This window comes from Onychostruthus taczanowskii, unplaced genomic scaffold, assembly GCF_017590055.1.
Source record: "Onychostruthus taczanowskii isolate IOZ18803 unplaced genomic scaffold, ASM1759005v1 scaffold173, whole genome shotgun sequence".
NCBI lineage: Eukaryota > Metazoa > Chordata > Aves > Passeriformes > Passeridae > Onychostruthus > Onychostruthus taczanowskii.
Window position 1 is genome coordinate 609,496 of NW_024498940.1, and position 27,810 is coordinate 637,305.

The window sequence follows — 27,810 nt, forward strand, 5'->3', positions numbered from 1 at the left end:
AATTTTAGAATATTGCTTGTAGTAAGGATCTTTGAAACTCTAGTTTTAGAATATATAAAAAGGAAATACGCTTATCTCGACGCCTTAACAAAATATTGAAAAGCAGCTTGAGAAAGGAAGATGAACATCAACTCAAGGATTGATATTTTCGACCAAGGGAAGCTGGACATCACTGTTATGAGATTTATAGTCCTTGCAATTAAAAGGTGAACCCGCATCTGGAATCTGGACCTCACCAGCTGGGAGACTTCTTTTGGAAGTCAGACCCCACCATCTGGGGATACTCTTTTCTGAGATACATCCTGAGAAAAACTAAATCACAATAGTGTATAGAATTGTGATGTAAAAATTTGGAATAGAAACTGCTGAGAAAGCTTATGAGTACCCCATAAATACCTGTAAGCTATCGGTGTGCAGTTGGAGGGAAAACTTGCCCCGCTGTACCGAGCGCTGTATTGCTCATACTTTACCATATTAATTAATAAATTGATAGCTGCTTGAATATTGGCCTAGTCAAGCTTCTCATTTATAACACAGGTGACACCTACTGTGTGTGGTTCTGGCATCATAAGTAAGATACAGAGCTATTGGAGAGCATCCAAACGGGGGCTACAAGGATGGTGACAGGTCTCCAGGGAAAGCCACATGAGGAGCGGTGGAGCACACTTGGCTTGTTCAGTCTGGAGGAGTCTGAGGGGAGACATCATCGCACTCTGCAGCTTCCTCCCAAGGGGCAGGGGAAGGACAAGACAATGACCTCTGCTCTCTGTGACCAGTGGCAGGACCTGAGAAAACCGCTGGAGCTGTGTCAAGGGAGGTTTAGGATGCACATCAGGAAAAGGCTCTTTCCCTAGAGGTGGTCAAGCACTGGTTATGGGCCCAAGGCTGACAGAGCTCAGGAAGCATTTGGACAACTCTCAGGCATGTGGTGTGATGGTTGGGGCTGTCCTGTGCAGGGCCAGGAGCTGGACTTCATGATCCCTGTGGGTCCTTCAGTACTCAGGATATTCTATGGTTCTAAATTGCCCCGATTCCCTTAATTTAGAAGTGGATTCAAATGGGATATGGGAGCTAAGTGGAGAGCAAAGCCAGCACTCTTGCACTTGTGAAGAGGTTTGGGCTGCAGTGGAGAAAAGAAAGGATGTAAACGGCCTAAGGAGCTAAAGCCAGTCTCAGAAGATTGGCTGCATACCCCTTTCATCTGCTGGGCACCCGACTGCAAACGTGTGAGAGCGAGGAGAACCGAGGTTAAGGGAGGCCGCTGTGGGAGATGGCTCAGCAGCTTGTGCTTTGGGTAGGCCTGTCTGAACTAGTCTGGGGCTAGACTAAACAGTTGTTAATGCTGTAATTTACAAAGGCCAGGATTTTGTGCTGCAACGTGGAGTGGAGTTACATCATCCGCCAGTGGCGCCGGGGGGAAGGAGCGCGCGCGGGGACGGCGAGGCGGCGGTCTGTGACGTGAGGCGGCTGCTGCCGCTGCGGCCGCGGATTGGCTGCGGCCGGGGCCGCTCCGGGCGGGGATTGGTTGCGGTGGCTCAGCGGGACCGCGGCGGCGGGAGCGCGCCCATGTGTGGGTGGGGTCCGCGCGCGTGCTGCTGCGTGGGCTCGCGGCGGTGCGGAGCGCGCGGGGTCCGGAAGGCCCGGGGAGAGCGGCGCGGCCCTCGGGCACCGCGCCGCAGGGAGGCCGCTGAGGGCCCGGGCCTGCCGCCGGTGCTGCTGCTCTACCGCCCCTCCCGTGCTGCAGGACTCATTTATAGGCTGGATCTGGCAGAATAGAACAGGCTCCTGCAGGTACTGCCCTGTAAGGCACTCGGAGGGGTTCCGAGGCCAGGACAAGGTGCTGCTCTGCTACGCCCGGCAGTGCTGCCGTGACCGCACTGTACTGCTGGGACGCGTTCTTAGAGAAAGGAATCGCATAGTACTTGATGCTTTGAATTGCCGCTTCTCTGCGCGTGTACCCTCTGCAGAACCCGGGTGAACCTATATGCGAGTTTCTCTAAAGAGCATTTATTTGAAGTTTTAATTTATTTTAGTCAGTTCTTCTGCACCGGCTTCCCTCTGGGAATGTTTCTAGGGTTAAAGTTTGCACGAAGAGCTGCAGATCGGTTTTTTTTCCCCTTGCAGAAGTTGCAGTTGTTAAGGTAATGAAGCGGTTTAAATAGTAAAAGCCTCTGAATGTTACCGAGCACTTAAAATTTGTGTCGTGGGAAAGACTTACTTCATAGAAATTCAGGAAATGTGTGCATTTCCTTTGAACTTGATTTATCTCTGTTTCTGTGCTTAAGTGTTCTGCAAAATAGTTCTATCGATCAGAGTTTGACATCCAGATTTTTTTACTTGTGGAATGTCTTAGTGCTCAGATATTTGCCTTTATACCTAAAACTGTGAAAACAGTTTATTTAGCTTAATCAATTCACTAAAAGCAATTGTGGACATGCTATGGTTTTGCAGCCAACAGACTCAACAGTGTTATAGACCCTGGTTTTTCAAGGCACAGATTTTAGGAATTGAGATAGCTGGTTGCTTTGGAGGGTAACTAAGTCTCTTTACACTGATCTGGAACAGCATCTAAATGTACAATGCTACTAAACAACTGTTTTTATGATAATAAATACATGAAAACTATGTCATGGTATTGCTTTTTATGAGCAATAATACAAGAATAACTTTCATTATTTAAAAAGATAATAGGAAAATTATGTTTTTAAAGCTCATGTTTGGAGACTAGTTTGGAAGAATTAGGTTTTTCTGGTAGTGGAAAAAAAAATTTAAGCTGATACTGGGAGGACTACCTGAATAATGCATTTTGCTTTTTTTTATTGCTTCCTCCAAGTAAGGCAGGAAAGTTTTTTTTGGTTTTTTTTTTTTTTTTAATATTTTAAATTGTACACATTTAAAATTTTTTTTTGTCACTTAATGTCAGAACCCTTCCAGCTATGGTAGTGGTGGAAATGTGCGTGGAATGGAAAATGAGGATTGAAATTAACTTTAAATCCTTGACTGAGAGAAGGAGTTTGATTAGCCTGAAAGAAAGCCTGTAGTTTACATCATATTGTAAACTGTGCTCTGTCTGTGCTTTCTGGCAGCTTGCTCGCTGTTTTCTTGTTAACTTGCTCTCCTTGCCTTCTTTCACAACCTATTTTCAAAAACATGCTATATTTTATAATCTTTTTCCTTCAAAAGATCCACACTGACACTTTTCACTCTTCATTGTCTGTCTGCTTTTAGCAAAGTTGTCTCTGGCAAAGGGAAACAGGAGACAGTCTTGCAGGACAAGGTTGCTCTTAGTTGCAAGCAGCCTGTAGTGACAATGTGAGGTGGTTCTCCCGCAGATCAGTAGGAACAGCCAAGGAGATGGCACAGTTTTATCTGGCCAGTGTGGGTCTGTGTTCTGTGACAGCAAAGCGCCAAGTGGAGGTTATTACTATAGCAGGAGTTGAAGGTCTGACAGGAGAGTTAAGAGGAGGTGTCTGGAGGTGAAACTTCAGGTAGCATGCCTGTTTCTGTCCTTTAAGGGGCATAGTCTGTAGAGGGAGCTGAAGGGGACCGGGCAGTTCCACTCAGGTCAGGGTATTTGTTGTGGAAGGGGGTCTGGATAAAGAACCTGGTGTTTGCTAGCTCATGTCAGGAGCTGCTGGATCTGGAGCATCTCTCTGAGACCCAGCTAAGACCCCCTTGAGAAGACAGTGTCTAACAGAAGAGGTCAAGGTGAGCTTCAAGGTGGAAGGCTGAAACATAAATAGTGGGAATTGTGCAACCCTGGAGGCAGGCTCATGAGGTGCCTGGTAAGGGTTCAAAGGGGGAACCTTTGTCTAGGTACTACTGTTCCCCAGCTTTAAGCTTACCCTTTTATGAGCAGAGAACTTTGGCTACTTGCTTAGTTGCATGATCTGCTCAGAGTCCTTTTTCTGCCTCATCCTGGCAATGGCCAATATTTCACATGAAATACAGAACTGTGAGGGACATTGCAGATTAATATTATTAAAATGCCATACAATGTAAGCTTTACTAGACAAAACAGGAGGAACATTATGTGCTGGTGGTTGCCTTGTCTGATGTAGACGTCTATATTTTGGTAAGGATTATAATGAGGGATAATAGTACGCAGATGCAGGGTAATGAGGATCTTCAAGTGTTCATGTACATGTATGCCACATCTGTCAGTGCTGTAAATGTCCTCGTATTTGCAGTAGCAGTCTTCCAGTACAGATACTATAAGGTCTCCTTGTCCTGTTTTCAATGTACCATAGTTTGTGCAGTTTTGTTTGCTTTATTTCAATGGTGCTTGAAAATGGATTGAAAGTAAGGAAAGGAAGCAAAGTTCTGTAAAAGGGGAAGGAGAGGTTTTGTGGTTTAAATACTGTCTGGGAGAGCTGGATTCTTCTTAATCTCGTTTGTTTCCATGGTGAGATGAGATGCATTACTTGAACTAGACCTGTCATAGGAGATGGCTAATTGTGTATCCCTTGTTTGCTGTGTACTTACTGTAGTAAATTTTAGTGTTTAAAAGTTCAGTCAAGGGAAACTAATGCCAAGTGCTTGGAAATTTGTGTCTTTACTTGTAATCATGGATAAGATCTTGTAATTTGATAGTGTTCAGGAAAACGTGAATGAGCATATTTCCTATATTAAATAGGGCTGAGATTCATGAGAAATATAGTAGATGCTCTGTTGTGAGGTGTACAGAGAAGTCTGTATGATACAATCTCTCTACTTTTATCTTCCAGGCTTCTCCATGAAAAAAATACTACTTTTATCCATTGTAGGTACATTCACTAATAGTGTTTTCCCTTCTCAGGGAGCCATGTTTTATTCTTTATCTTTAATAAAGATCTGGCAGCAGGTAAGGAAGAGGGGCCTTCAGTTCTTCTATATCATAGTCCATGAGCAAATTCTGCTAAATGGAGAGTGGGCACAAGGAAATTGTATTAAGATGGTACAGGAAAAGAGGAGTTGGACTGAGAGAGTGGGTGAGGAGAGAAATCTAGGTGGAAAGTCATTGTTATTTAACCATCCTCCCTTCGTTTTAACTTGCAGATATCCTTGATTTGCAGAAGCATCTCAAAATGTTGTGTCGAGCTGCCCTGAGCCCTCTTGTCCGTTCCCCTGGATGGTGCTTTGTGTCACCGCCACATGCCATCGCAGCCATTTCCCGTTTATGTATGTATGAGAGAAAGCACACATTTCTAAAATGTTGGTCAGTATGTGTCTGCTCTTTCCTATGTTGGAAGGAAAACCATCTCATTAACATCATTCAAAACTTACAACCTCTGAAGTGAACTGTAGTTGAAGCTCTACTGTCTCAGTGTTACTTTCTCCCTTAACTCAATAGTATTCAGCTGGATGTCTGCGTATTTTTCATTCTGACATACATTTCAAAGAAAAAAAAAAAAGTTGTAGAAGTACTGCTGCTGTAAAAGTTTCTTATTTCAACCTCATAGATTCCTGGAAAACAAGATCTGATTGTGTCTGCTCTCCCATCTGCATTTTCAGATGTCTTGAGTAAAGCAAAGAGCAAAACTCAAATTTACATGGATTAAATTAGAGTGGAAAGATGCATGCAGGAAACCTGAGTGTAAATTCATAGGTGCCCAGTAAATAGTTCTTCCCTGAAAACCTAATTTAAGAGAACCATTCAGTGTATGCTTGATTAATGGTCTGAAATACAAAAGGTAAGGATAGATAAACTCTGTTAGATCAAGGGAGTAGCTGTTTACCAATACATGCAAGATTAATTTCCCACTGGTCTGTTTATTAACAGTTCTCTTTTATTAATAACTATATGAATTAGATGTTAAAACTTGAAAATTTGAAACTTTTTATTTATGAGCTACAGCTCTGTTGACTTCTGTATTTGTAACATTTCTAAGTATTCCTCATATTCTCAAGTCAGTAATTTTCACGGTGCTACCTATGAGAAGTTTGTTCCTAAGTATTGACAGTATCCAGCAGTGGAGCAACTCTTGTCACTTCATCAGTTGTGATCTAAAGCTGGAGTCATCATTTATCACAGGGTTTTTTTTTGTTTTCCATTGTTTTCTGTTTGTTCTCCACATTTTTTTTTCTGTTCTGTTCAGCTTCTGTATTTTGAAATTCTGCTTCTTTACTCCTGAGAAGCAAGCCTTGTGCAAGCTGCAGAGTGAAGGATCTGCAGGTCCAAATACTTAAGTATGTTTCATATGTGTCCCTTTCTTTTAGGGAAGTGAAACTGTTGACAGGTATGGGATTTAAGCCTACTTGTCCAAAACCTGCACTGGATGGCTATGTCAGTTTCTCCCTAGTTGCATGTGGAGCAAGTTAATGGGCTTTCATTTCCATAAATGTTTTGCATGTGTAATGTGGGAGCCAATTTCACATCTAGGTCCAGCGTAAAATAACAAAAAATGTAGATTTATGTGGCCATAGAGCAATATTAATGATTTGGACTTTAGTGGGGATGAATTGAATTTTCTGCTTGTTCTAGAACTGTGATCTTTTCCCTTATTTTTTTTTTAAAAAGTAAATGGTTTCTTTCCAGATACTGGTTAGCTCTCAACAGCTTCCTTCTTGGAACCTTCTAAACCCTTAAGCCAGGAGAACTGGAAATAAACTCCTTTCTGATTATATTGTGTAGGTTAGGCAAATACTAAACAGTAAGGTGTAATGTTCACTGATTTGTAAAGATGCCTCTGCATCTTCAGATGATACATTGGTTAAGACTGACTAAAATAGAATGGTTAGTTGTAAGACACTTAGAGTGGCCAGCTAGTTCCACAGCCTGATGCTTCAGGACTGCCTAAAGCTAAAGCACACTATGGGCATTGTCCAAATGCCACCTGAACATTGACAGGCTTGGAGCACAAACACATCTTCAAGAGGCCTGTTCAAGGGCTTGAACACCACCATGTCACCATGTGACTTAGAGTTCTATCTGTCATGCCCCTTCATTTTCCCTGGTTCAGCAATGTGCAAAAATACCTGGCTTGGAGATGTTGTAAAAGCTGTGTTTCTTTTTTAAAAGTCAGGCTTTTCATGCTACTTCAGACAGGAAAACTCTCTTAAACTGTTATCTAATGAGGCAAGGCAAAGGAGATTGTTTTTAAAACTAGTCCTTGAGATGTGAGCTGTATAGGCTCTTATACAGTGTCTTTCAGTTTAGTCTTCCGATTCCCAGAGTCAGAGCTCTGTGAGGCATGGGATATTGCCTTCTATACCTTAGGGATGGTTAATGCTGCTAATGATACTCCTGTTTCTCACTTTGTTTTGGTGAATTGAAAGCTAGCTTCTCATTCCCAGTTACTGGGAAGTGTGTATTGTGAAGGGTCAAAAGTCTGAATGAAACACTTAAAACTGTTTTTTTTTTTCCTTCCCTTCCTTCCCTTCCTTCCCTTCCTTCACAGATCTCCCTTGCCGTAACCAAAGATTAAGGAATGAATCCATCCGTTGTTGGAGCAACATTCCATTTATCACCGTGCCACTCAGCCGTGCACATGGAAAATCATTTGCACACCGCAGCGAGCTGAAGCATGCAAAACGGATTGTAGTAAAGCTGGGTAGTGCTGTTGTTACTCGAGGGGATGAGTGTGGCTTGGCCCTTGGGAGGCTGGCTTCTATTGTAGAGCAGGTAATTCTGTGACTGAACATTTGTGTTAACTTCAGGTACTCAGTGATTGTTGGATGCTACAGAAGATTGTAGTAAACCATCATAAAGTATTGATACTCTTTAAAACAAAGTGTTAGCCTTTCCCTTTTCAACCCCCTATGCTGCGGTACTATATACTACATAATTCAGTAAATTGGTTTTTGAAGGTGTGGTGGGCTGGCCCTGACTATCAGCTGTGCTTCCACACAGATTCTTGTTTGCTCCCCTCACCTGTGTCCACCACCAATGGGATTGGGAAGAAAATGGGAAGAGCAAAAGTAAGAAAACTCATGGGTTGAAATAAAGATAGTTTAATAAGTCAAGGAGGGGGGAAAAGAAAACTGTGACGGCAATCGCTACCTCACGTAAGCAGATCAGTGCTCTGCTAGTTCTTGAGTGGTGGCCACCTTGGAAGACAACCTCCTGCGTCTTGCTATTCTGCAACTCTATGACTGTGTGTGACATTATATGATGTGAGAAGTCCCTTTGGTCAGTTTAAGGTCAGCTGTCTCAAATATGTCATGTCTGAACTTTGTGCCCAGCTGCTAGCTTACCTGCTGGGATCAGACATAGTGGAACAAGGAAAGCATTGATGACTGTGCTAGTGGTGGTCCTCATGGGGGAAAGATAAGGTTTTGATGCAAGCACTATTTAGCAATAGGCAAAACATTGGAATGTTACCGGAACTGTTTTAGAACTGAAATTTGAAACACAGTATCATACAGACCCCTATAAAGAATGTTAATTTCATCTTGGCCAAACCCAGTGTAGAGGGAGAGATTTGCACAGTGATATTTTTGTGCAATAAGTAAGACATGGCTGGGGCGTTAGTTGTCTCTAGTGGGAAGGTGGCACTGAGGTATGTGAACTCCACAAAATGAGTCAATCCTTCTTGATCACCTGAGCATTAGCAGAGCTCTTCCAGAGAAATGCCTGAAACCTCATTACTTGTAGGAAAAACTGATGGGATCAACTCATGTATTTCTTCTCCAAAGTGAAAGGGTTATCTTGGTGAGCATTGGACATGTCCTTTCTGGGAAGTAGAGTTAACCTAATATATTAAATTCATGTAAGACATTTAGCTTTGGGGCTTTGAAAGGAGTCTGGCCAGAAACATGTAAGGAGGAAGTAATTGAAAGCTTACTATTGGGAGTTGGCCTCTTCACTTCTAGAATTCAAAGTTGCTGTATAATGGTAGCTTTGGGAATGGATTAAAGCATTTTTCTGTCATAAAAGCTGGTATTGTTAAAAGAAGGTTTGTAAGAAGTCATAGATTGCATGTAGTACTTGGCATAGCTTCCAAGTGGCTAGGAAGATGTGCAGAATTATCGTGAAGGGTGATTGCCTTGCTTTTCACATCCATGGAGAAATCAAAGTGCTTGTGTCAGCAGGAATTGGTGAGCACAAGGTTATAGTAGCCAGGACTGTTTTGCTCTCACTGATCATATGCCAGACCCTGTTTCTGATATTTCCTGTACTTACAGGTCTCAATGCTGCAAAATCAGGGCCGAGAGATGATGATTGTCACCAGTGGGGCTGTAGCTTTTGGAAAGCAGCGGCTGCGCCATGAGATCTTGCTTTCTCAGAGTGTGAGGCAAGCACTTCATTCAGGCCAGAGTCAGCTAAAAGATATGGTGAGAGGCTGGTGGCACTCCTGCTTTTCCTTGAGTGTTGGGTAATTCCTGTTCAAGCCATTGCCTGACAGTTGCTCTTTGTCTTTGTAGGCCATTCCAGTCTTGGAGGCCCGAGCCTGTGCAGCAGCTGGACAGAGTGGACTAATGGCTCTGTATGAGGCCATGTTTACACAGTACAGCATCTGTGCGGCTCAGGTAAGGCACTCCCTTCTTTCCTAGATTGACTTGCTACTTTTGGAGCTTATTATTGTCACATAAACGGTAGCTTATACAAGAGTGCCTTGCTAAATATTTCTGAAACTGAGTTATCTATTGTCAAGATAAAATGAATATGTGTTTTCTTTTTGGAGTTCAGGTGTGTCCTGCTCTTCTGTAGGCAGGGAGGATCAGTTAAGATGTCTTCAGAAAAGCTGAAATTGATGATCCAAAGGGAGGGTTTAAAAACTGCAAATGGCTAAATTGTGTCACATTCTGTAAAGCTGACGGAAGTGCATATCCACACTTCAGAAGTTGCTGTCCATTTTCTCTTCAAACCTTTCCATCTTGTGGATGATGGTATCCCTGGCCTGGGTCTTGCGCTGCAGGCTTCAAGTGTATCAGTTGAACTACTCTTAAACAGGCTTTGCTTATTTTAGATACTCTGAAAGTACAGAATTGCTTTAACTGTAAGGCCTTATTTGTTTAGACACTTTTAACAAATTTAGGAGCCTAGTATGAAGTCTTCTTGGAGGAACTTCTTACTGTACTATGGTAGAGCCAATATGGCCAAATTGTTTATAATATAGCTGAAAATCACTATAGGTCATGCTGGATTGTAATCTTGTTCAAATCTGTAGATTCTGTCATTCCTTTGATATAAAATAATTAATTGCCCATGCAGAAAAACTTAGCATACACATTGATTCCAAGTGCTATAGTACATTTTGAGTGGTGGAGTTGTTTGCTTAGTTCTCAAATGTCCAACAACAGAGTAAAAACAAAGAAAATTCTCTCCAGAGCAGACATTGAGGGTGTTTCCTGTCTCAAAAGAACGGAATGCTATCTGCGTGCTGGAGGCAAGATTATTTCAGAAGAGTAAGTGAGTTCTAGTGAGTGGAAGAACTCTTGGTATAAAGCATGCCTTCTGCTTACTACAAGTAGGAACATTAAAGTGGGAGGAATAACTGGAAAGGCAGCATCTTGAGAAATCTATTGATTTGTCTAGGGCCTTAGTATTTATCGTGAGCATCTATGTTCTGATTACGATCTTGTTTTCCAAATTCATTCTTGGAGTGTGTGACCTACCAGCTTGAGATAAGCTATTACAGGCTTCAGTGGAATAAACCTGCTAATATTGTGGAAAGAATATTTCTCACTTGTATTCTGTATCTTTTAAATGTGGCTTTTGTTTCTGTAGAGACCCAAAAGGCATGACTGCTCTGTTACGACATGTAAATACATAAGTTTATATTATGTTCTTACAGGAAAGGTGGTAGGCTAAGTAGTTTCTTTCTTCCTTTTAGATTTTAGTCACCAATCTGGATTTCCATGATGAGCAGAAGCGTCGCAACTTAAATGGCACATTACATGAACTTTTAAGGATGAATATTGTCCCTATAATTAACACTAACGATGCAGTTGTTCCACCTCCAGAGCCAAACAGTGATCTGCAGGGGGTAAATGTGGGTAAAGTATTGCAACGGAGGGGCGTCCTGCTTGCAGATGGTGCAGTGCTAATGCGTACTTGACTAATGCCGTAACAGGGGACCTCTGAAGTCTACAGCAGAGAAACAAAGATACAGAATTAGTATGTGGACAGCGAGTACTGGAAGACTGTGTTGACTTGTCTGTATTTGGCATGATACAGTGTTATGGGGTGTAACCAGGGCAAATATTGTCTGCTTTACCAAAAGCAGGCATGCCTCTGCAGGTCATCTAATCCAGCACCCCTTCTTAAAACAGTGACAGTTAGTGCCTCTTGCCCTGTCACTGGGTGCTAAGGTGGAGAAATGAAGTACTGATGACACTGCTTGTCATTTGGATACCACTTTACTGAAGCATATGTACTTTCATACAAAGATCACCTTTGAAGTTTCCAGTGGGTGTGAAAAAAAGTAGCTCAGAAGGACTTGTTAGTGCTGAGGCAAATTGCTTTTTTTATGTTGGCACCAAATTTTTCTTAGTTTCTCACACTATTGCTTGCTTCTGATATGCATGTGTATTGCAGGTAATTAGTGTGAAGGATAACGACAGTCTAGCAGCACGACTGGCTGTGGAAATGAAAACTGATCTCCTGATTGTTCTTTCAGATGTGGAAGGTTTGTGAGTAATTCTTTAATTTCTGGTTTTAGTGAAGCACATCAGATTGTCAAACCAACCTCTTTTCCTGTTTTACTGATCTCTTCAGTTAATCTGTTTTACAAGGACAATTGCAATGTACTACAATAACTCCTTAAGGCCTATACCCAATGTTGATGCTGTGGCATAAATCAAACACTGTCTGACACACTGTTGAATCTCGGTGGGTGAGAATGCATGTGAACCTGAGACCTGTTCCAGATCCCAGAATACTGCATGTACTGTGGTACTTTTGCTAGCTTCTCAGAATTGTATGATAGTCAGGAATAGTGTGCAGAATAAAAGCTATGTGTCTTGAATTAAGAGTATAAACCAAATACTATTCTGCAATAGTTTGTTTCTTCTGGCAGCAGGTTCTGTCAGTGCATTATCGGTATATTGCAAGTCCTGGTCATTGCTTTCCAGGTACCTGGGTCTTACTGGCTTTTTCCGTCTCCCTCACTTTTGACTTACACTGCTCTAGTCTTCTCAGCTGTGTTGTTGTGACATAAGCTTGCCACCTGTGGATGTTGAACTTCCTGTTCTAGAGAGAGGAGGGTAGTGGGTACAGTTTCAGATCAATGCAGTCCACATCACCCTAAGTCAAATATTATTTTCATCTTCTCCATATGGGTTTCTTTCAGTAGATCCTGGCCTTCAGCACATGCTTGAGGCCCTGAGGAGGAAAGAAGTGTGTTTCCATAAGCACTGTTTCTTTTAGCAGATGCAGCTGTGTTTCATTCTAGTCTAGCTGATTAATTCTATTCTTGCTTGCTGCTATTCAACATGTGGGCTTTTGGCTTCTTATTTTTAGGTTTTCAATAAACCTATACCTTTTGGATCTGCCAGTTAAGAATTTTGTGCTTTCAGTCCCACAAAAAGAAGGGTTCAGTGGAAGTTTTCAATCCTATAAAGTGGAACACAGCTTTTTAGCCTCATGTTGGTTGCTTTTGTTGGTTTCTCTTTTTTTCCTTTTTCCATGGGTGAGCTTTCGAAATGAGGGTATATAACTGATTTTTATGATTTATTTCAGGACTATTTGACAGCCCTCCAGGGTCTGATGATGCAAAGCTTATTGACATATTCTACCCAGGAGACCAGCAGTCTGTAACATTTGGAACCAAATCCCGAGTAGGAATGGGTGGCATGGAAGCCAAGGTAAAAATATGGAACATTTGCTTCACAACTGGGAAGGAGAAGGAGCTACATGAGATGATTGTGCTTTGTGCTGGATGGATCTTTTGCTTCAGATGGATCTTGGCAGGCTGCAGGAATGGGAAGGCAGGAGCCTTAGAAGTTCAATAAAAGGAAATGCTGAGTCTTATGCCTAGGGACACTGGTATGGGTTGGAGAACTGACTGCCTTGAATGCAGGTTCAGTGAAAAGGGTCCTGGTAGACACCAAATGGAATGTTCACCAGCAATATGGCCTTTGGGCAAAACAGTTGTTGCAACAGTGTCCAGGGTTGTGTGGAAAGGAACACAGCCAGCAGGTGGGGGAAAATTATTACTTTTATCTACTCAGCACTAGTGAACCACATCTGTAGAGCTGTGTCTCGTTCTATATGCTGCAGTACAGGAAGGACATGGCTTGCTGCAGTGAAACCAGCAGAGAGCCATTAATATGATTAAAGAATTGGAGTACTGTCACACTAAGAGAGGCTGAGAGCTAGGATTGTTTACACTGGAAAAGAGAAGGTTTGGGTATAAGTATCTGAAGGAAGGGTTTAGAGAAGCAGAACGAGATTCTTCTTGGTGGTATCCAGGGAGCAGACAAGAGGCCATGGGCACAGAATGAAATACAAGTGAATAAATGAAATGTAATAATTTTACAATGAGGCAGCTGAAGCACTGGAGCTTCAGGTTGCCAAGAGAACCTGTGGATTCTCTGTTTGGAGATGTTCAAAACCTGACTGGATGATGTCCTAAGTAACTTGCTCTAGTTGACCCTGCTTTGAGCAGGCAGTTGGACTACATGATTTCCAGGGATCCTTTCCAGCCTCAGCTATTCTTTGAGTACCCAGAAATGGTATGTGGGTTCCTTTTGCTTTTCTTTTAGGTCAATGTGAATTGAAAAGAGCAAGTAAAGAATTACACTCAAGTAGATTTTAAAAGGTGACATTTGGAACTGTATTTTTGTGTTTTAAGTTAAAATAAGAGTCAGTCTCAATTCTTTCTTATGTGGTAATTCAAAGACTTTGGGAATCCTTGTCTCTTAAGTCTGATATGGTACCTCTCCTTTCTGAGTTTGTACAATGTAATGTTTGCTTCTGAAGGATATTTTGGTGTAGATCAAGGTACTTCAGTTTTTGAGCTCAAGATTAGTAGAGGTGGGAGGGTTAATGGGTTTTAGTCCTGTGTACAGTCAGGTGGTCTCAGTGTTCATTGCTGTGAATACATAAACATGGGTGTGTTGTTCAACTTCAGCATATGTCTCTCATGAGGCTGAGATACACACTGCTGTAGTATTAATTGCTGCAGGTTTCCCTGGAACATATCTGGAAAGTTGTCTGTAAAAACCAAAGCAGATCTTGACTAAGCAGGAAAAGACCAAAATAAAATTCTTCACCAGTTATGTTATTGATTATTCCCTTTTCTGAAGACTCAGGTAAGGTACACTCTTAAGTATCCAGAGCATAGACAGGAGGGTGGCAAAAGGAGGAGGCATTTGTTACTATAGAATGTACAAAGCTTATTCAGAAATTACTTTCCCTTATCTGGCTTCTAGGATAATTTAAACAATTCCAGGTATTGAAGGTAAAGCTGCCAAGGTCAGAGAGTACTTTATTGTAAAAGTAATAATCTGTTAAGAGTTACTTGATGTCTTTTGAGTCACATAGAGGCAAATCTTGATGCAGGTGTTGTAACAAAAATTTGCTACAGTTGAGAATGTAGGAGACAATTTTGAAAAACTGTAGCATCAATAATAGAAAACAGATAGCGGCTCAAAGAACAAATCTTGTTTTTCAGCATGAAATTTGAGCAATAATGAAGCAGCTGATAATCTTTTGGTAGCTGAGTTTGATGTGATAGGCCTATCTGACATTTGTGTCTCATAGTGACTGTGGACTGTAATACCAAATTGTAGAACCATATTAGGAAAGCATAGAAGTGAGTAAGCACAGAAGCTTTTTCAATTAAATAAATGACACATAATTAAATATAAGTAGTGGATAATATTGCCCATATTGGCAAAACTTGACTGGGAAAATAAAGGAAGGAAATCACTGGCATACCTCTTCAGCAGGTAGCATCTGGGATTTAAGAGAAATCATATTCTGCTCAAAAATGTGCAAAGAGGCTAATCTTAGGACCAGTCGGTACACAAGGATTTCAAAGGACCCTTAGTAATGAGCTTATCGTAATGTAAACTTAACATACTGTAGAAGGATTAAGCAAATATCAGTATTCCAGCACTGAAGTTCAGAGATTCCCAAAGTGTGTTGAATGCTCTTTGAAAGCATAAGTGATCAATCTGGCCATCAGAGTGGACCAAGAAGTCTTGTTGAGAGTGGTGATTCAAATAACCAGTGAATCTCTTGCAATTGGCTGTCTTTTCCTGTAGGTGAAAGCAGCTCTGTGGGCCCTGCAAGGAGGCACTTCAGTAGTGATTGCAAATGGAACCCACCCAAAGATCTCAGGTCATGTCATCACAGATATTGTAGAAGGGAAAAAAGTTGGAACTTTTTTTTCAGAGGTAAAACCTGCAGGTGAGTACAGCGTTAATGTGTACCTTGAGAGTTGTAGAGATTTCCTGAAAAATTAGAGTTAAAATTTGTCTAGAGCTGTGCAATAACTGGAAAACCATTCTCTGCTTGCGAAATGGATTTTGAAAGACATTTTCTGAAGTAGGGGTAGAAATGCTGAATTCCCTGCTCTTCTTCTCTCCAGCTGATAAACTGTTACATCAGACTTGCGTTTGAAGAATGCAGTGAGTAGAGTAGAAGTTTTGCCTTTAGTAGTCTTAAGAGTTATCATCAAGTATCCACGATTTCACTGTGAAAATATGGACATAGAATGTGCTGCTGAACTAAGATAGTGTTTAGGTTTATTTTTTATCATTAATTTATTTTATGACTCAGTCTTCTAGTATGGTAGGTAGGAATGTTTTCCTGCCACTGCATTACTGGAACAGTGTAATAATTGTTGGATAAAAGCAGACCAAAGATCCATCACCTTAGCAGAATAGATACTGGAGTGATACTTTTGACTTTCACGTTAAGCCAAGTGAATTTCTTTGTGTATAGTAATCCTTAATGGATTTCTTGTATAAATATGTCAAATCATCCTTTGAATGCACTTGGTGTCGTTATGCTCCAGTGCCTTTTTGGTTAGCCCCACTATAATAAGCTGGTATCAGCAGTAAAGCTTCTAATCTTGTGATCCCATTCTGAATCATAAATATGCTAAGTAGCAAAAGTCTGTCCCTGTGGACTATTGTGGTGTTTACTCCAGTAATCTCCTTGTCTTCTATCTTCCAAAACCCACACTTTGGAAATTCAAGTAACTTGAAAAAATCAAATATATCTGCTTACATACATAATTTTTCTCCAAGAACATTAAAAAAATGCCATGTTTTGCAAAGTGTAATATCACTTCAAAAAGACAGTTTAAGATGTTGTAATTAGTCTAATAAACCTCATGTCCACACATTCTTTTTTTATGCTTCCCACTATACCTCTCTATGATTTCTATTCTGGCAGTTTCCATGGGACTCTTCTTAAATGGAAGTTGGGTTCAAGATACCTGGTTTACAGGCTATTTCAGGAGAGTTAAAAATGGCAGTTTTTCCACAAGCTGCTTGTGAATTTTTTTCAGAAATGCTTCCTGAACACGGTGACTTGAAACAGAAACACAACCTGTTTTATATAATTTCAGCACCTTGCTTCTAAAATGCATACAAGGAAAGACAGGGAAAGCAATTTTTCTGCAAGCTTTTACTAGGGTTTTGGCTTCCATTACTGTTTGTGTGTTCCCATGCATACATTTGTCAGCTGGATACTTAAACTTCACGAAGTTTGCCTCTTTTCTTTCAGTAGCCTACTATGCCCAAGTGACTTAGCTATCTTGTTGTTCTTTTGGCCTTCATCAAGTCTTTTTGATACATGCTGCACACTTGCTGTTACACAGAGACAGAATCTTTGCGATGATTCTTTATGTAGGGACCATAACAATATTTTTGTGTCAGGTACAGACTTTTCTCTATTAGGATACAACATTTTTCTTGAATTTTTCTGTTTAAAACTGTTTCATGCTCTAAACAAAGAAGTGGAAGACAAATGGGCTAGCGCTCACTTCTGCCTGTGCTGTTACTTTGTCTGCATAGCCTATTTTTGGGGTTTTTTTGCAGGCCCTACTGTAGAACAGCAGGCTGAAATGGCTCGAGCTGGTGGCAGGACCTTGGCGGCTCTACAGCCTGAGCAGGTGACAGAACAATATGGCCAAATTGTTAATAATGTGCATGTGTGGCAAGTTTTACAACACAGGCTTATAACATAAATGAACCCCTTGGGACAAGAATCTGTTATTTCTGTGCCAGATCTATTGTTTGTATTGTAGCCTGCTTAAAGATGATAAAAGCAAAAAGATCGTGTTCCTTGGGGCTGTGAAGTAATATGAGCTCTCATGTGGGGTATATAAAACTTTTGATAACATCAAGTAACACACAGAAGTGAATTGTGATTCGAACTGCTGAATAATTGGCTGGAATAACTTGCTCCATTCACTCCTGTGTGGAGTTTAGCATACAACATGTATACAAAAGTGGATATTACTACTCTGCAGCTGGGTGGGTATGATGTGGTACAAGGTGGTTTTAAAGGAAGGGCATGTGAGTTTGGTGAAGAAGACTGGGAAAGGAAAGCAAGATAATAAAAAGCAAGGTAAAGGCTGAAGCAATGTTCGGCTTTCTTTTTCAGTGTGATGTGGACTGGAAAAATCAGCTGCCCAAGTATCGGGAAGGTTAAGATAGAGGATGTGGTCAGCATAAATGGACTATAGAAACTAGGTGTCAAACAGCATGAACTTTGAGTAAGAAGTCAGTTCAGAAACTGTTTTCTCTTTCAGAGAGCAGAGATTATTTATCGTCTTGCTGACTTACTAACGGATCAGAGGGAAGAAATTCTCTTGGCAAACAAGAAGGACTTAGAGGAGGCTGAAAATAAAGGTACTGCTTCAAACCTTCCATAGTACTATCATCTTGGACCTCTCTGGGCCTCAAGACAAATGAGCAGAACTAGAATCTTCTGTCACCTGGGATTGGGCAGTATGGCTGACACAGATTATTGAACTCAGGACTTTGAGAGCTTGTCAGTGTAAATAGCTGCAGCCTCCTTCATTGCATAAAGCAGATGCCTTCATCAGAGAAGATACTGAGGCAGTACAAAACACCAAGCGGTGTATTGTAAAAAAAAATTTTAAAAATTAAACAAATATCTCTGTTACTGTCATGAGCAAAGTGAGTATCTTCTGGGCTGGTTAATGTAATGTTTGGCTCCTGAAGGGAATGCTGTCATCTCTGCATTTAAATTGATGCTTGCCAAAGCATCAGTTGTCCCCTTCTGATTGAGGAAGGTTCTCTTTAGGTGGCTCAGGTGAAACCCGCTCTTCTGTGTTAGACTGATGCATTCATTGAGAAGCTGGGATTGAGGTGTGTACATGTTGGCATTACAAGTACATGAAAAAAACACATAATGAATTGTAATACTATGTGGAGGACACCACTAACCACAGTGTATGAGGAGACATTGCTGGGTTAACTTACTCTTTGAACGTGTTCAGACTAGAAAATTCAAGTTGTTCTTGCCCAGTCTGCACAGAAATGCTATATGTATGTCTGTGCTTTGGTGTTTCTCTTTGTAAAACAGAAGGATGCAATTACTGCCTGGACCTTCCAGAAATACTGAAAGGGTAGAAATTCGTAGGAAAATCAGTCATGCATTCAATACGTGAAATAGGACAAACCTTATCTTTCTGGATGTTGGTAGTTTGTGTGGTTGCTTCATGTGCAAAGCACTTAAACCTCATTAGTTGAAAATGTGGTGGGTGAAATAGTCATCATATTTAGGGGTTTTATTGTGACTACCAGACTTGATGCTATGCATTTTTAATCTCAGGTAGATTACTTGCTAGGGTGTGGGAAATATCTTAATTTTTCTTAGGTTCAGCACTCATTTAAGTCATTTCTGCCTGAGCTTAGGAAGACCAATCTATCTTCAGCACAACTTTTTCTTTCTTTTAGGGAGATTAGCACTCCCTTTGTTGAAACGCTTAAGTCTGTCTACTTCAAAGCTAAACAGCTTGGCTATTGGTCTGCGTCAGATTGCGGCATCCTCACAGGACAGCGTTGGCCGTGTAATTCGACGAACTCGAATAGCAAAAGACCTGGATTTGGAGCAGGTTACAGTGCCAATTGGTGTCCTTCTCGTGATCTTTGAATCTCGTCCTGACTGTCTTCCACAGGTTTGTAAGCAAGGTAGATTACGCTGTTGGGTATTTCTGTTGGCAAGCAAGCAAGAGACTACAAAAAGTATTGTTTCCAAGGACTCTTGCTTGGATTCTTCTACTATTGATTTTTTTGGCATCCCTGTTTTTTAGGCAGAGGTGTTTTCAGAACTTGCTTCTGCAGTGTGCAGTTAATCATTTGTCTAATGCAAGGAATAAGGCCAGTATGTTAAGGGCAAATGCTTTCCTCTGCAGCACTGTGTGGAAGTGTTGCTATAACTAAATCCTGTTATAAAATGCATGAAAATATGGGTGCTGAACTAATGTCGCAGAGGCAACCTTGGTCTTACTTTCTAACTCCCAACTACTTTACTGAGCAACTGAATTAGATTTTAAAATCAAAACAAAACACAAAAACCCCTCTGATTAGCATCATTTCTTCCCACAATTAGCATTAGGTATCTAGAAAGCTTGATTGAGGAGTTTTATAATGAACAGGTGTTTGAGTAGAAAATGATGGGTACAGCCACTTTGAGGATGTGAGGCTCAACGAGTGGACAGCTTTGTACTTCATGCCAGATTTTTGTGAGTAGTCCCCATTTCACAGTGAAAAGGAGTATGCTGTAAGAAAAGTTCCTGAAACAAAAAGGCACTAGTCTTCCTTGACTACCAGCTCTGTTTGTTACAGATAACCAGTGTGTTACCTTGTTGAATTTGTGTCTGTCTTCCTCAGCTTCAACTCAGGTCTCTTTCCTTGCATAGCTGGTGTCTTCCTCTTTCTCTTTGTTGTATCTTAAAACTTATATCAGACTGTCTCCTGCTGGCTTCCCTGCCCTGCCTTCCCTTCCCCTGCTTTGTTTTACAGACTTGGGATAGCTTGTTTTGGTAGTTGCTTTGCTTCTTGCTAACCTGCTGTCCTCGTACTCACATCAGGCTTCCTGATGCAACTTCAATCATCTTTGATAACTCTGCATTTGAATGGCATGATTTCTGTCCCATCCTGTACCTGATAGTAGGAGAGTCTCTGATTGAGAGGAGCAGTTCCCTCCTCTTAGTCCACTACTGTATCTCATGCTTGTTTGGGTTAAGATTTAATATGCTTTAAGTGAGCATTTACAAACAGCATGTTTGCCTCTAATACAGGGTGAAATTGCAATCATCCTTCAGAGACTGTATTGTACAGATTCCACCAAATCCAGGTGTTCTGAAGTGTAGTCATGTTCTACTAGTCTTTGAGACTGAAGCATTTTGAAACCCCTTTCCTTTTGTTCTACTTTTAATCACATAAATTTTTGATTTTTGTGTCTTAATTCTTGGTATTTTTTCCCTTCATTTTTTCAAACCAGGTCAAAACATTTCTTTTAATCTTATGCCTCTTTACTCAAATAAGCTTATTTGTTTAGTTTCCTTTTGTGATACTGGTCTGGAGGGGCAGATAGAAGGTACTTTTAAAACACAATCAGATGTCTTTTTAATGTCTAAATATATAAGTTAAAAAGACACATGATAGCTATGTAAGGCAGACTTTCCAGATGTTTACACTTCATTGTGCTTTTCTAATGTGTTTCTTGTTTTCAATATTCTTTTCAAATGAGGTAGAATATCAAGCATTTTGATTATTATTACGTATTTGATACTAGAAGGGGAAAGATGTATCTGGTTATTTTATGAATCGGGATCTAAAGTGCCACCAAGCTAACTTCTTAATCTATGTGAGCCTGGCTAATTTTGGCATCAGAATCTCAACAATATACAATAGATACTCTAATGAGTGTATGATTGGTGATTATATATACAGGTGATGGTAATGATACATATAATCTTTCCCAGAAGACAGTAATACAGCAAAATAACTTAAAATACTGAGTTTTTTTTATTCTAAAGAGAATAAACTCACCTCTGGAGAGGAAGTGATTTTCTTTTCTAAAGGAGTGCATGCTTTTAAACTTTTTTTAAAGTAGGTGAACAAATTGTGAGGCTATAGTGAATGACGTTGGGATGAGAAATACAAAAAAGAATACAAAAGTAAAATAAGTTTTGAAAAAGAGCTTGATTGCATCTGATGTACTCCAAGGTAGAAAGGATCAAAAACCTCTTGTGTTGCTGGACTTAAATGGTTGAAATCTAACACCTGAAACAGAAGGGCAGCAATGTCTATCGGTTTCTTCTGGTGATAAACATGGAAGCAAAGATGATACTGTGCCTATTGTCTCAATTTTTTTTTTTTTTTTTTTTTTTTTTTTTTTTTTTTTTTTTTTTTGCTTAGAGCAAGTGTTGTCTGTTTATGGCTGCTGTTTTAGACAGCAGGATGAAAGTTTTTTTCCTTTTCATAGGAAGATCTTATTTGGTACTCTCTGCTGGAATGGTTAGGGACAAGAGTTCTTGCTGCTAAAATTAGTCTCCTTGGGGTAATTGCCCACACAGCTATGCAATTCATATGAAGCCCTATGTCCATAGCTTCCTCTGACTTGTTCACTGTAGTCTCTCCATCGCAATAGTACCCTGAAAGCTCAAGTTTGTTCTTGAAATTAGCACATCTAATTTCTGGAGTTAAATGTGCTGCTACTTGTAATGCTTTTTTGGAGCTGTGAAAGGAAAACTGTACATCAATATTGAGTAAATCAACTGAAAAAAAAAATCCTGGTTTTATTTTGTGGGTGTTATTCTGACAAAAGAACCAGAATACATTTAAAGTTTTTTTTTTTCCCCCTATAATAAACTCCTTTGGCAGGTGTCTGCTTTGGCCATAGCCAGTGGAAATGGCTTACTACTTAAAGGAGGGAAAGAGGCAGCACATAGCAATCAAATCCTTCATCATCTGACACAAGAAGCACTCTCTATTCATGGAGTCAGAGATGCAGTGCAACTGGTAAGTGCCTAGAGTTAAATCAACTGTTTCTTTGCTATGGTATGTATAAAAAGTGTGGGCAAAACCTGAGAGTTAAAACTGTAAGCTCTTTGTATTGCAACTACCACAGGTGAACACAAGAGAGGAAGTAGAAGATCTCTGCCGTTTGGATAAGCTGATAGATCTCATCATTCCACGTGGTTCATCACAGCTAGTCAGGAATATCCAGAAAGCTGCTAAGGGAATCCCAGTGATGGGTCACAGTGAAGGGATCTGTCATGTGTATGTTGACATGGATGCCAGTGTTGAGAAGGTCACACGAATAAGTAAGCAGTGAGAGGGTGACTTGAATCTCGTGGGTGTAGTTGAACTTTGGAGTATGCAATGTAGTTGTGGTAATTTATAACTTATATATTTTCCAAAAATCTTTGTTGTAAATGTTATGTAACCAATTATGTACTCTTAAACCTCAGTCAGAGACTCAAAGTGTGAATATCCTGCTGCCTGTAATGCTCTGGAAACTCTCTTAATTCATCGAGACTTGCTGAGAACCCCGTTGTTTGATCAGATCATAGACATGTTGAGAGTAGAACAGGTTAGTTACTCATACTTTTGTTTTGTGGTTTTTGTCTGTTTTTTTTCCTAAAACTTTAGAAGCATTTGGTTTGGCTGGTGTAGCCCTGTTTGCATGGCATAACTTTTTACTTACCCATATGTGTCTTTGTTCATGTCAGTGAACTTTGTTTCTCCACACAGCATCAAGTGTTTCTGTAGAAATGATCTGAAAGCAGCTTAGTCAGGACAGCTACAGGCTGTTACTGGGATACCTTTGCTATATACTTCCTTGTATTAGGAAAAATAATCTTCTGCCATAAAAGCATATACACAACCTTTCTCTACCTTTTCAAATTCAGTCAGATACAAAGCCTTGTCTTCCTGAATCTATTAATTTAGCTTCTTACCCAAGTGAATTCCCTTCTGTTTTTATCCTTTCTGAATTTGCTTCATACATGTGTTTTTTAAAATTATCGTCTTGGATGCCCTTTGTTCCCACCCATTTTCCCTCCTGATATGTCAAAGGATATCAAAAGGCCAGCATACTAACTAGTTGTGTAGACACAAGCAATATTTTTCCAGTAAAGGTAGCAGAGATGCATCAGGAAGAAGTATCCATGAATTACACATAAATCAAGGGTTTTCACACAGCACTGTGTATTTGATAAATACAGTGCACAGGCAGTGATTAGTGGAGGATAGAGAGGTCATACATTTTGATGCTGTTAAAGGGGTTATAGTAAAAGAAGCTGGTAAGTAGTCAAGGAGCAAGTTCTCAATATTTGGAGTTTCTAATATCTTGTTGTTTCTTGGGAAGGGTAGAGTGTAGGGTAGATATTTGTATTTTGGATGGGAGGAATATGTGTACCAGTGCATTTCCACCACCAACCCTAACCCATCTCCTTATACAGTGCGGAGGATATCAACTGTCTAATCTAACCTGACAACAAGAAATATGCAAATATTGGGCAGGATTATGCAATAAAGTAATTTATAGTTGCACAAGAAAATGGTGGTTTACAGATGTTGTCTTAAAAGCCTTCACGTTTAGTAGACTTATGCCTTATTTCCCATTTATGCTTATCTTGTAAAAATTTCCTGTTTGAATGGAAATTCATCTGCATGGAATTTCTGTGCTGTATCTGTTCTAAATTATCTCTCATTGTTTAGGTGTTTTGGCAGAGATTGGTAATGTGTTAAAATTTTCTTTATAACAAATGAAAAATATCTGTGTGAGTTTTTTTTGGTTTTGGACCCAGTAACTCCTTTGTATCTGAGATGTGCTTCAGAGATGGCTGGTATCAATTTATAAAGTAAAAGGATAAAAGTCATTCAAGATCTCAAGACTTTCGTAGGTGCAAAGTTGGAAGCATTCCTTTAGTTATTCTCTGCATTGCAGTTGCTGTCTTAAAACAAAGGCTGGCATCAGTATTTTAGCTGTTTTCCTAGCAGTGCTGTACTGGCCTTTTCTGCCGGGTGACTAAGTGATGCAATTGCTTTAAGCAATTTCAAATGAGTCCTGAATTAGAGCTTTTCATGGTAGGTAGCTAACCTAGCATGTCAGTTACTGTACCTTGTAGCTAATTCACCTTTGTGCCAAGTTTCCCAAAGTGTAGGTGTATTTTTCTCACACTGCATGCATTATCTGTTGTGAATTAACTCCACTCAGTAACTAAGCACCATCCAAGCTGCCTGCTTGCTCTCCTCTCCTCCAAGTGGGACAGGAGGAGACAATTAGAACAAAACCAAGGAAGCTTGCAGGTTGAAAGATAGCTTGATAATTGAAGGAAAGAGGAAGAAGAAAGGGGACAAAGAGGAGGAAATAACCCAATAAGAAAGTAAACGCCAAAACAAACTAAAAACTCACCAGCAACACCCACAAGGCAAAGCTAATTACTTGCTGTCTGCCACAAAAAAACAATGCCCAGCCAGTCTCTTGGGCAATGCCTACCTTCTTCAAAAACCCCCTAACCCTCAGTTTGTGTTGCAGCACATGACATTATATGGCATGGAACACCCCTTTGGTCAGTTCTGGTCAGCTGTTGGCTGTATCCCCTCCCAAACTCCTGCACACTCCCAATCTTCGTACTACAGGCACAGAGTTGGAACAGGGGGGAAGAGAGAACTTTTATGTAGTGCAAACTCTGTTTAGTAACAGCCAAAACATTGGTATGTTTTTAACTCTGTTTTAGTCAAAAGTCCAAAACATAGCACCACAGGGACTGCTATCCATCCCATATTGAGTACGAGAAGCTACACTTTCACCTGAAAGGCACTGGTATGGTCAGTAGCCGCAAACAAAATGTTCCTGGTGTTGCAGGTGAAGATTCATGCTGGCCCAAAGTTTGCATCTTACTTGACGTTCAGTCCTTCAGAAGTGAAATCTCTGCGCACAGAATATGGGGACCTGGAGTGCTGCATTGAGGTGGTGGACAGCGTTCAAGAGGCTGTTGAACATATCCACAAGTATGGAAGTTCCCATACAGATGTGATTATCACAGAGAATGGTTAGTGACCTGGCACCTTCTTTAAGCTGCTATTTTGGTTTGACTGCTAATTGCTGGTGTTAGTGCAACTAACCACATTGTAGTAGTTCGTCTCTTTGGTCTGTGCCAGTTCAAAACCTTACTAGAGCTGTGCCAAAACAAATGTTGACTCTCCAACCAAACCAAGCCCAGAACTTCTGAGAATCAGCTGCAGTTAAGGTCATGTTGATCTGGCCAGTGTGAGTCAAGTAGGCTTCTGTTTCTGTACTTCTTGTTGAGCTTAAATGCCTGTCACTAAAAGGCATGCATTTGCTACCATAACCACTGCCACAGGACCTGGTGAACTAGTGATTTATACTGGAAATAGAGTTGCTCTTGAATGTCTGTCATGTTGCTAAGGGCTACTGACCTCCAAGTTCACACATTTGCATGTGGCATTTCTGCATGGTAGTTCTCAAATAGTACTCGCAATAGCAATTGAGTTTAGGATTTCTCAGTATTTGGAACACTTCCATGTTTGAGACTAATGGAGAGCTGCCTGTAGCTTAACTGTCTCAGTTTGAATGACAGATGCTGTTTGGGGCAACTATTCTTTCTCCTTGGTCATGCAGCTAAATCTCTCTTTGACTGAACTGAATAGATTTAGAATTAGACATCTTTTTGCTTGCTTCTAATCTTTGCGAGCTTATTCTAAGATTTGCAGTTGTGTCTACTTGATAAACATACAGGGAGGAAGATAAAAATGAGCGTGGCTTAGCCCAGGCTGTTTTAAGTACTGTCTGATAAGGTTGCACGTGAAAGTTGTATTGTTATGTATGTTCAGTGTTTATTGGAATACATGATCATTCTGTATGTAATGGATTTTATTTTTCTCTGCCTCTTTCCCAGAGAAAACAGGAGAGTTCTTCCTCCAGCATGTGGACAGCGCTTGTGTTTTCTGGAATGCCAGTACCCGTTTCTCTGATGGCTATAGGTTTGGACTTGGTAAGAGAGAAGATATTGTAGGGTTGTGACTCTGCAGAATTTTGTGGTGTGTGAAAAGTGTGGTAGTATGAATCTTGAAAGGTAGGATTAGTCTCTTATCTTACTGTCTAATAAAAGGTTTTCAGGAAAGGTACTGTATGAAAAGTTGAAGCCTAGAAATTTCATCCACACAAAAATATTTTGGATCCTTTGAAGCTCTTTCAATTGCAGTAAAGTATGCTGCATGCATATAGTGATAGAACAATGCAATAGAGGATGTGAAACTGCTGAATAGATTTCCTTTTGTTTCTCTTTCTAATGATGCTGTAAAGAAGGCAATGCTTCAGTCCTGCTGGGCAGATTGAGATGCTGTGCAATGTGCGAGTCCTGCAGTGTTAAGGAATGAAGGGTAGGAACTAAACTGAGTATAAACTGATTAAATAAACAGGTGCAGCTACTGTGAATTGCAGAAGGTAAGGGAAACATTCATTCCTTGATGAGGCAGAAAATCAGAAATCTCCACTACACGCTATTACTGTGTTAGCTGGAACAGTGCTCCATATGGCTGAAAAATTCCAGTTAAGGTCTTCCAATATCTCCTCAATGTGATAAAAAAGGATGTAAGATCATAATCTTTAATAGTTTAGCTTTTTATTTCTTTGAAGGATTGTGCTCTTAGATCGGTCTAAGAGCAATGCAAGAGATACCTCTCTCTCTCTCTCTTGCATCTTTCTTTCTGAAAGTAACGTACTACTTTCTGTAGTAGCCAGAAGTGTAAACATTACAATTTATAATGAACAATTAATCTCCTTGAGCTTCTCCATCAGCAGGGAAATGGAACTGGTATTTGGAGAGGAACAGAGAATTGCAGGTCCCTGAAAGGCAGTCAGCTTTTTAACTTTGAGATACAAAAACATTTATCATCAGAGGATTAACTACCTCTATTTTGGGTGTTTCCTACAGGTGCTGAAGTGGGAATCAGTACTTCACGTATCCATGCACGTGGACCAGTGGGAATCGAAGGACTCTTAACTACGAAGTGGTTGCTGAGGGGGGACAATCATGTTGTTTCTGACTTTTCAGAGCATGGGAGCATGAAGTATCTTCATGAAAGCCTCCCTCTCCCTCAGAGAAATGCTAACTGAAAACACTGGGGAGAAAACCCAGGGTATAATTATTTCCTGAAGTTGTTCAGGCTTCAGGATAATCTCTGGTGAAGGAGTTTGTTTTTCATCATCAGAAACATTGTCCTTGGTCATTTTGCAGTACAATGAATACAAAATTATCCCATCAGTGAAAATTGTTCCCCTCCCTCCCTTTCAGTTTCCTTAGACAGTATCTGCAAACTGACCTCACTTCTCCCAAAGACAGATTTTTTCCAAATCATATAGGTAACATAAGGAAGGATTTCAGTATCCACTACATTCCTTTTCTATCCCAGTGCTCCCTGTAGCAAATATGTTTGGTGGTGGAGTTTAATTTTTTTTTTTCCTAAGTTTTGTTTTATTCCAGTATCTGTTCTGGAGAACAGACTCAGTTTTGGTTTTGAGGGTTTTTCTTCAGTCTTAGGATCATGGCATCTCTTGAGGGCCGGAAAGCTTTATGCTTAATTTCTTTGTATTTGATCAGTCTTGACATAGGGAGACAGATGTTCGAAATGTATAGTAAACTTTTGACCAAGAAACCTTTTATATCTAATTCTTTGTATTGTTGACTATTGTAGATAAAAGACATCATTTTCTGCTACATTAATTTTGTTACTTATTTGTATCAAAGTTCATTTTTCTTCAGTTTTATATAAAACTTACTCCAACAGCACTTCGATGATGGCTTGTCCAGAATGAAGCTCTCCCACCTGCACGAACACTTCCTGTGGTGCACTGCAGCCGCGCCACACAGCTGGCAGCCAGAGCTCCCCGCTGGCTGCAGAACGTCCCGCTCTCGG

At 40.5% G+C, this 27,810-nt stretch overlaps 1 protein-coding gene across 4 annotated transcripts; it reads left to right on the forward strand.

The window, feature by feature from the left end:
* The first annotated feature begins 1,582 nt into the window (after positions 1 to 1,582).
* On the forward strand, positions 1,583 to 27,598 carry ALDH18A1 (aldehyde dehydrogenase 18 family member A1). 4 transcript variants are annotated; one of them, XM_041400159.1, is made up of 18 exons: positions 1,583 to 1,791; positions 5,038 to 5,160; positions 7,380 to 7,603; positions 9,106 to 9,255; positions 9,346 to 9,450; positions 10,758 to 10,916; positions 11,462 to 11,552; positions 12,605 to 12,729; positions 15,136 to 15,280; positions 16,921 to 16,994; positions 17,637 to 17,736; positions 18,811 to 19,031; positions 21,745 to 21,882; positions 21,992 to 22,187; positions 22,335 to 22,456; positions 24,737 to 24,923; positions 25,791 to 25,886; positions 26,829 to 27,598. In XM_041400159.1, the coding sequence occupies exons 2-18, from the start codon at positions 5,067 to 5,069 to the stop codon at positions 27,008 to 27,010; spliced, it is 2,409 nt and encodes an 802-aa protein (XP_041256093.1). In that variant the 5' UTR covers positions 1,583 to 1,791; positions 5,038 to 5,066; the 3' UTR covers positions 27,011 to 27,598. The 4 variants fall into 4 exon arrangements, with proteins under 4 accessions (XP_041256093.1, XP_041256097.1, XP_041256095.1 ...); XM_041400163.1 differs by having other exon boundaries at positions 10,758 to 10,910; XM_041400161.1 differs by having other exon boundaries at positions 5,055 to 5,160.
* Positions 27,599 to 27,810: the final 212 nt, after the last annotated feature.

Bases quoted from the DNA above. Each gene is read 5' to 3' on its own strand.
- ALDH18A1 (XM_041400159.1), top strand. From the start codon at position 5,067: ATGTTGTGTCGAGCTGCCCTGAGCCCTCTTGTCCGTTCCCCTGGATGG. The intron at 9,256-9,345 runs GTGAGAGGCTGG...TTGTCTTTGTAG, and splicing joins AGAGTCAGCTAAAAGATATG to GCCATTCCAGTCTTGGAGGC. The intron at 25,887-26,828 runs GTAAGAGAGAAG...TGTTTCCTACAG, and splicing joins TGGCTATAGGTTTGGACTTG to GTGCTGAAGTGGGAATCAGT.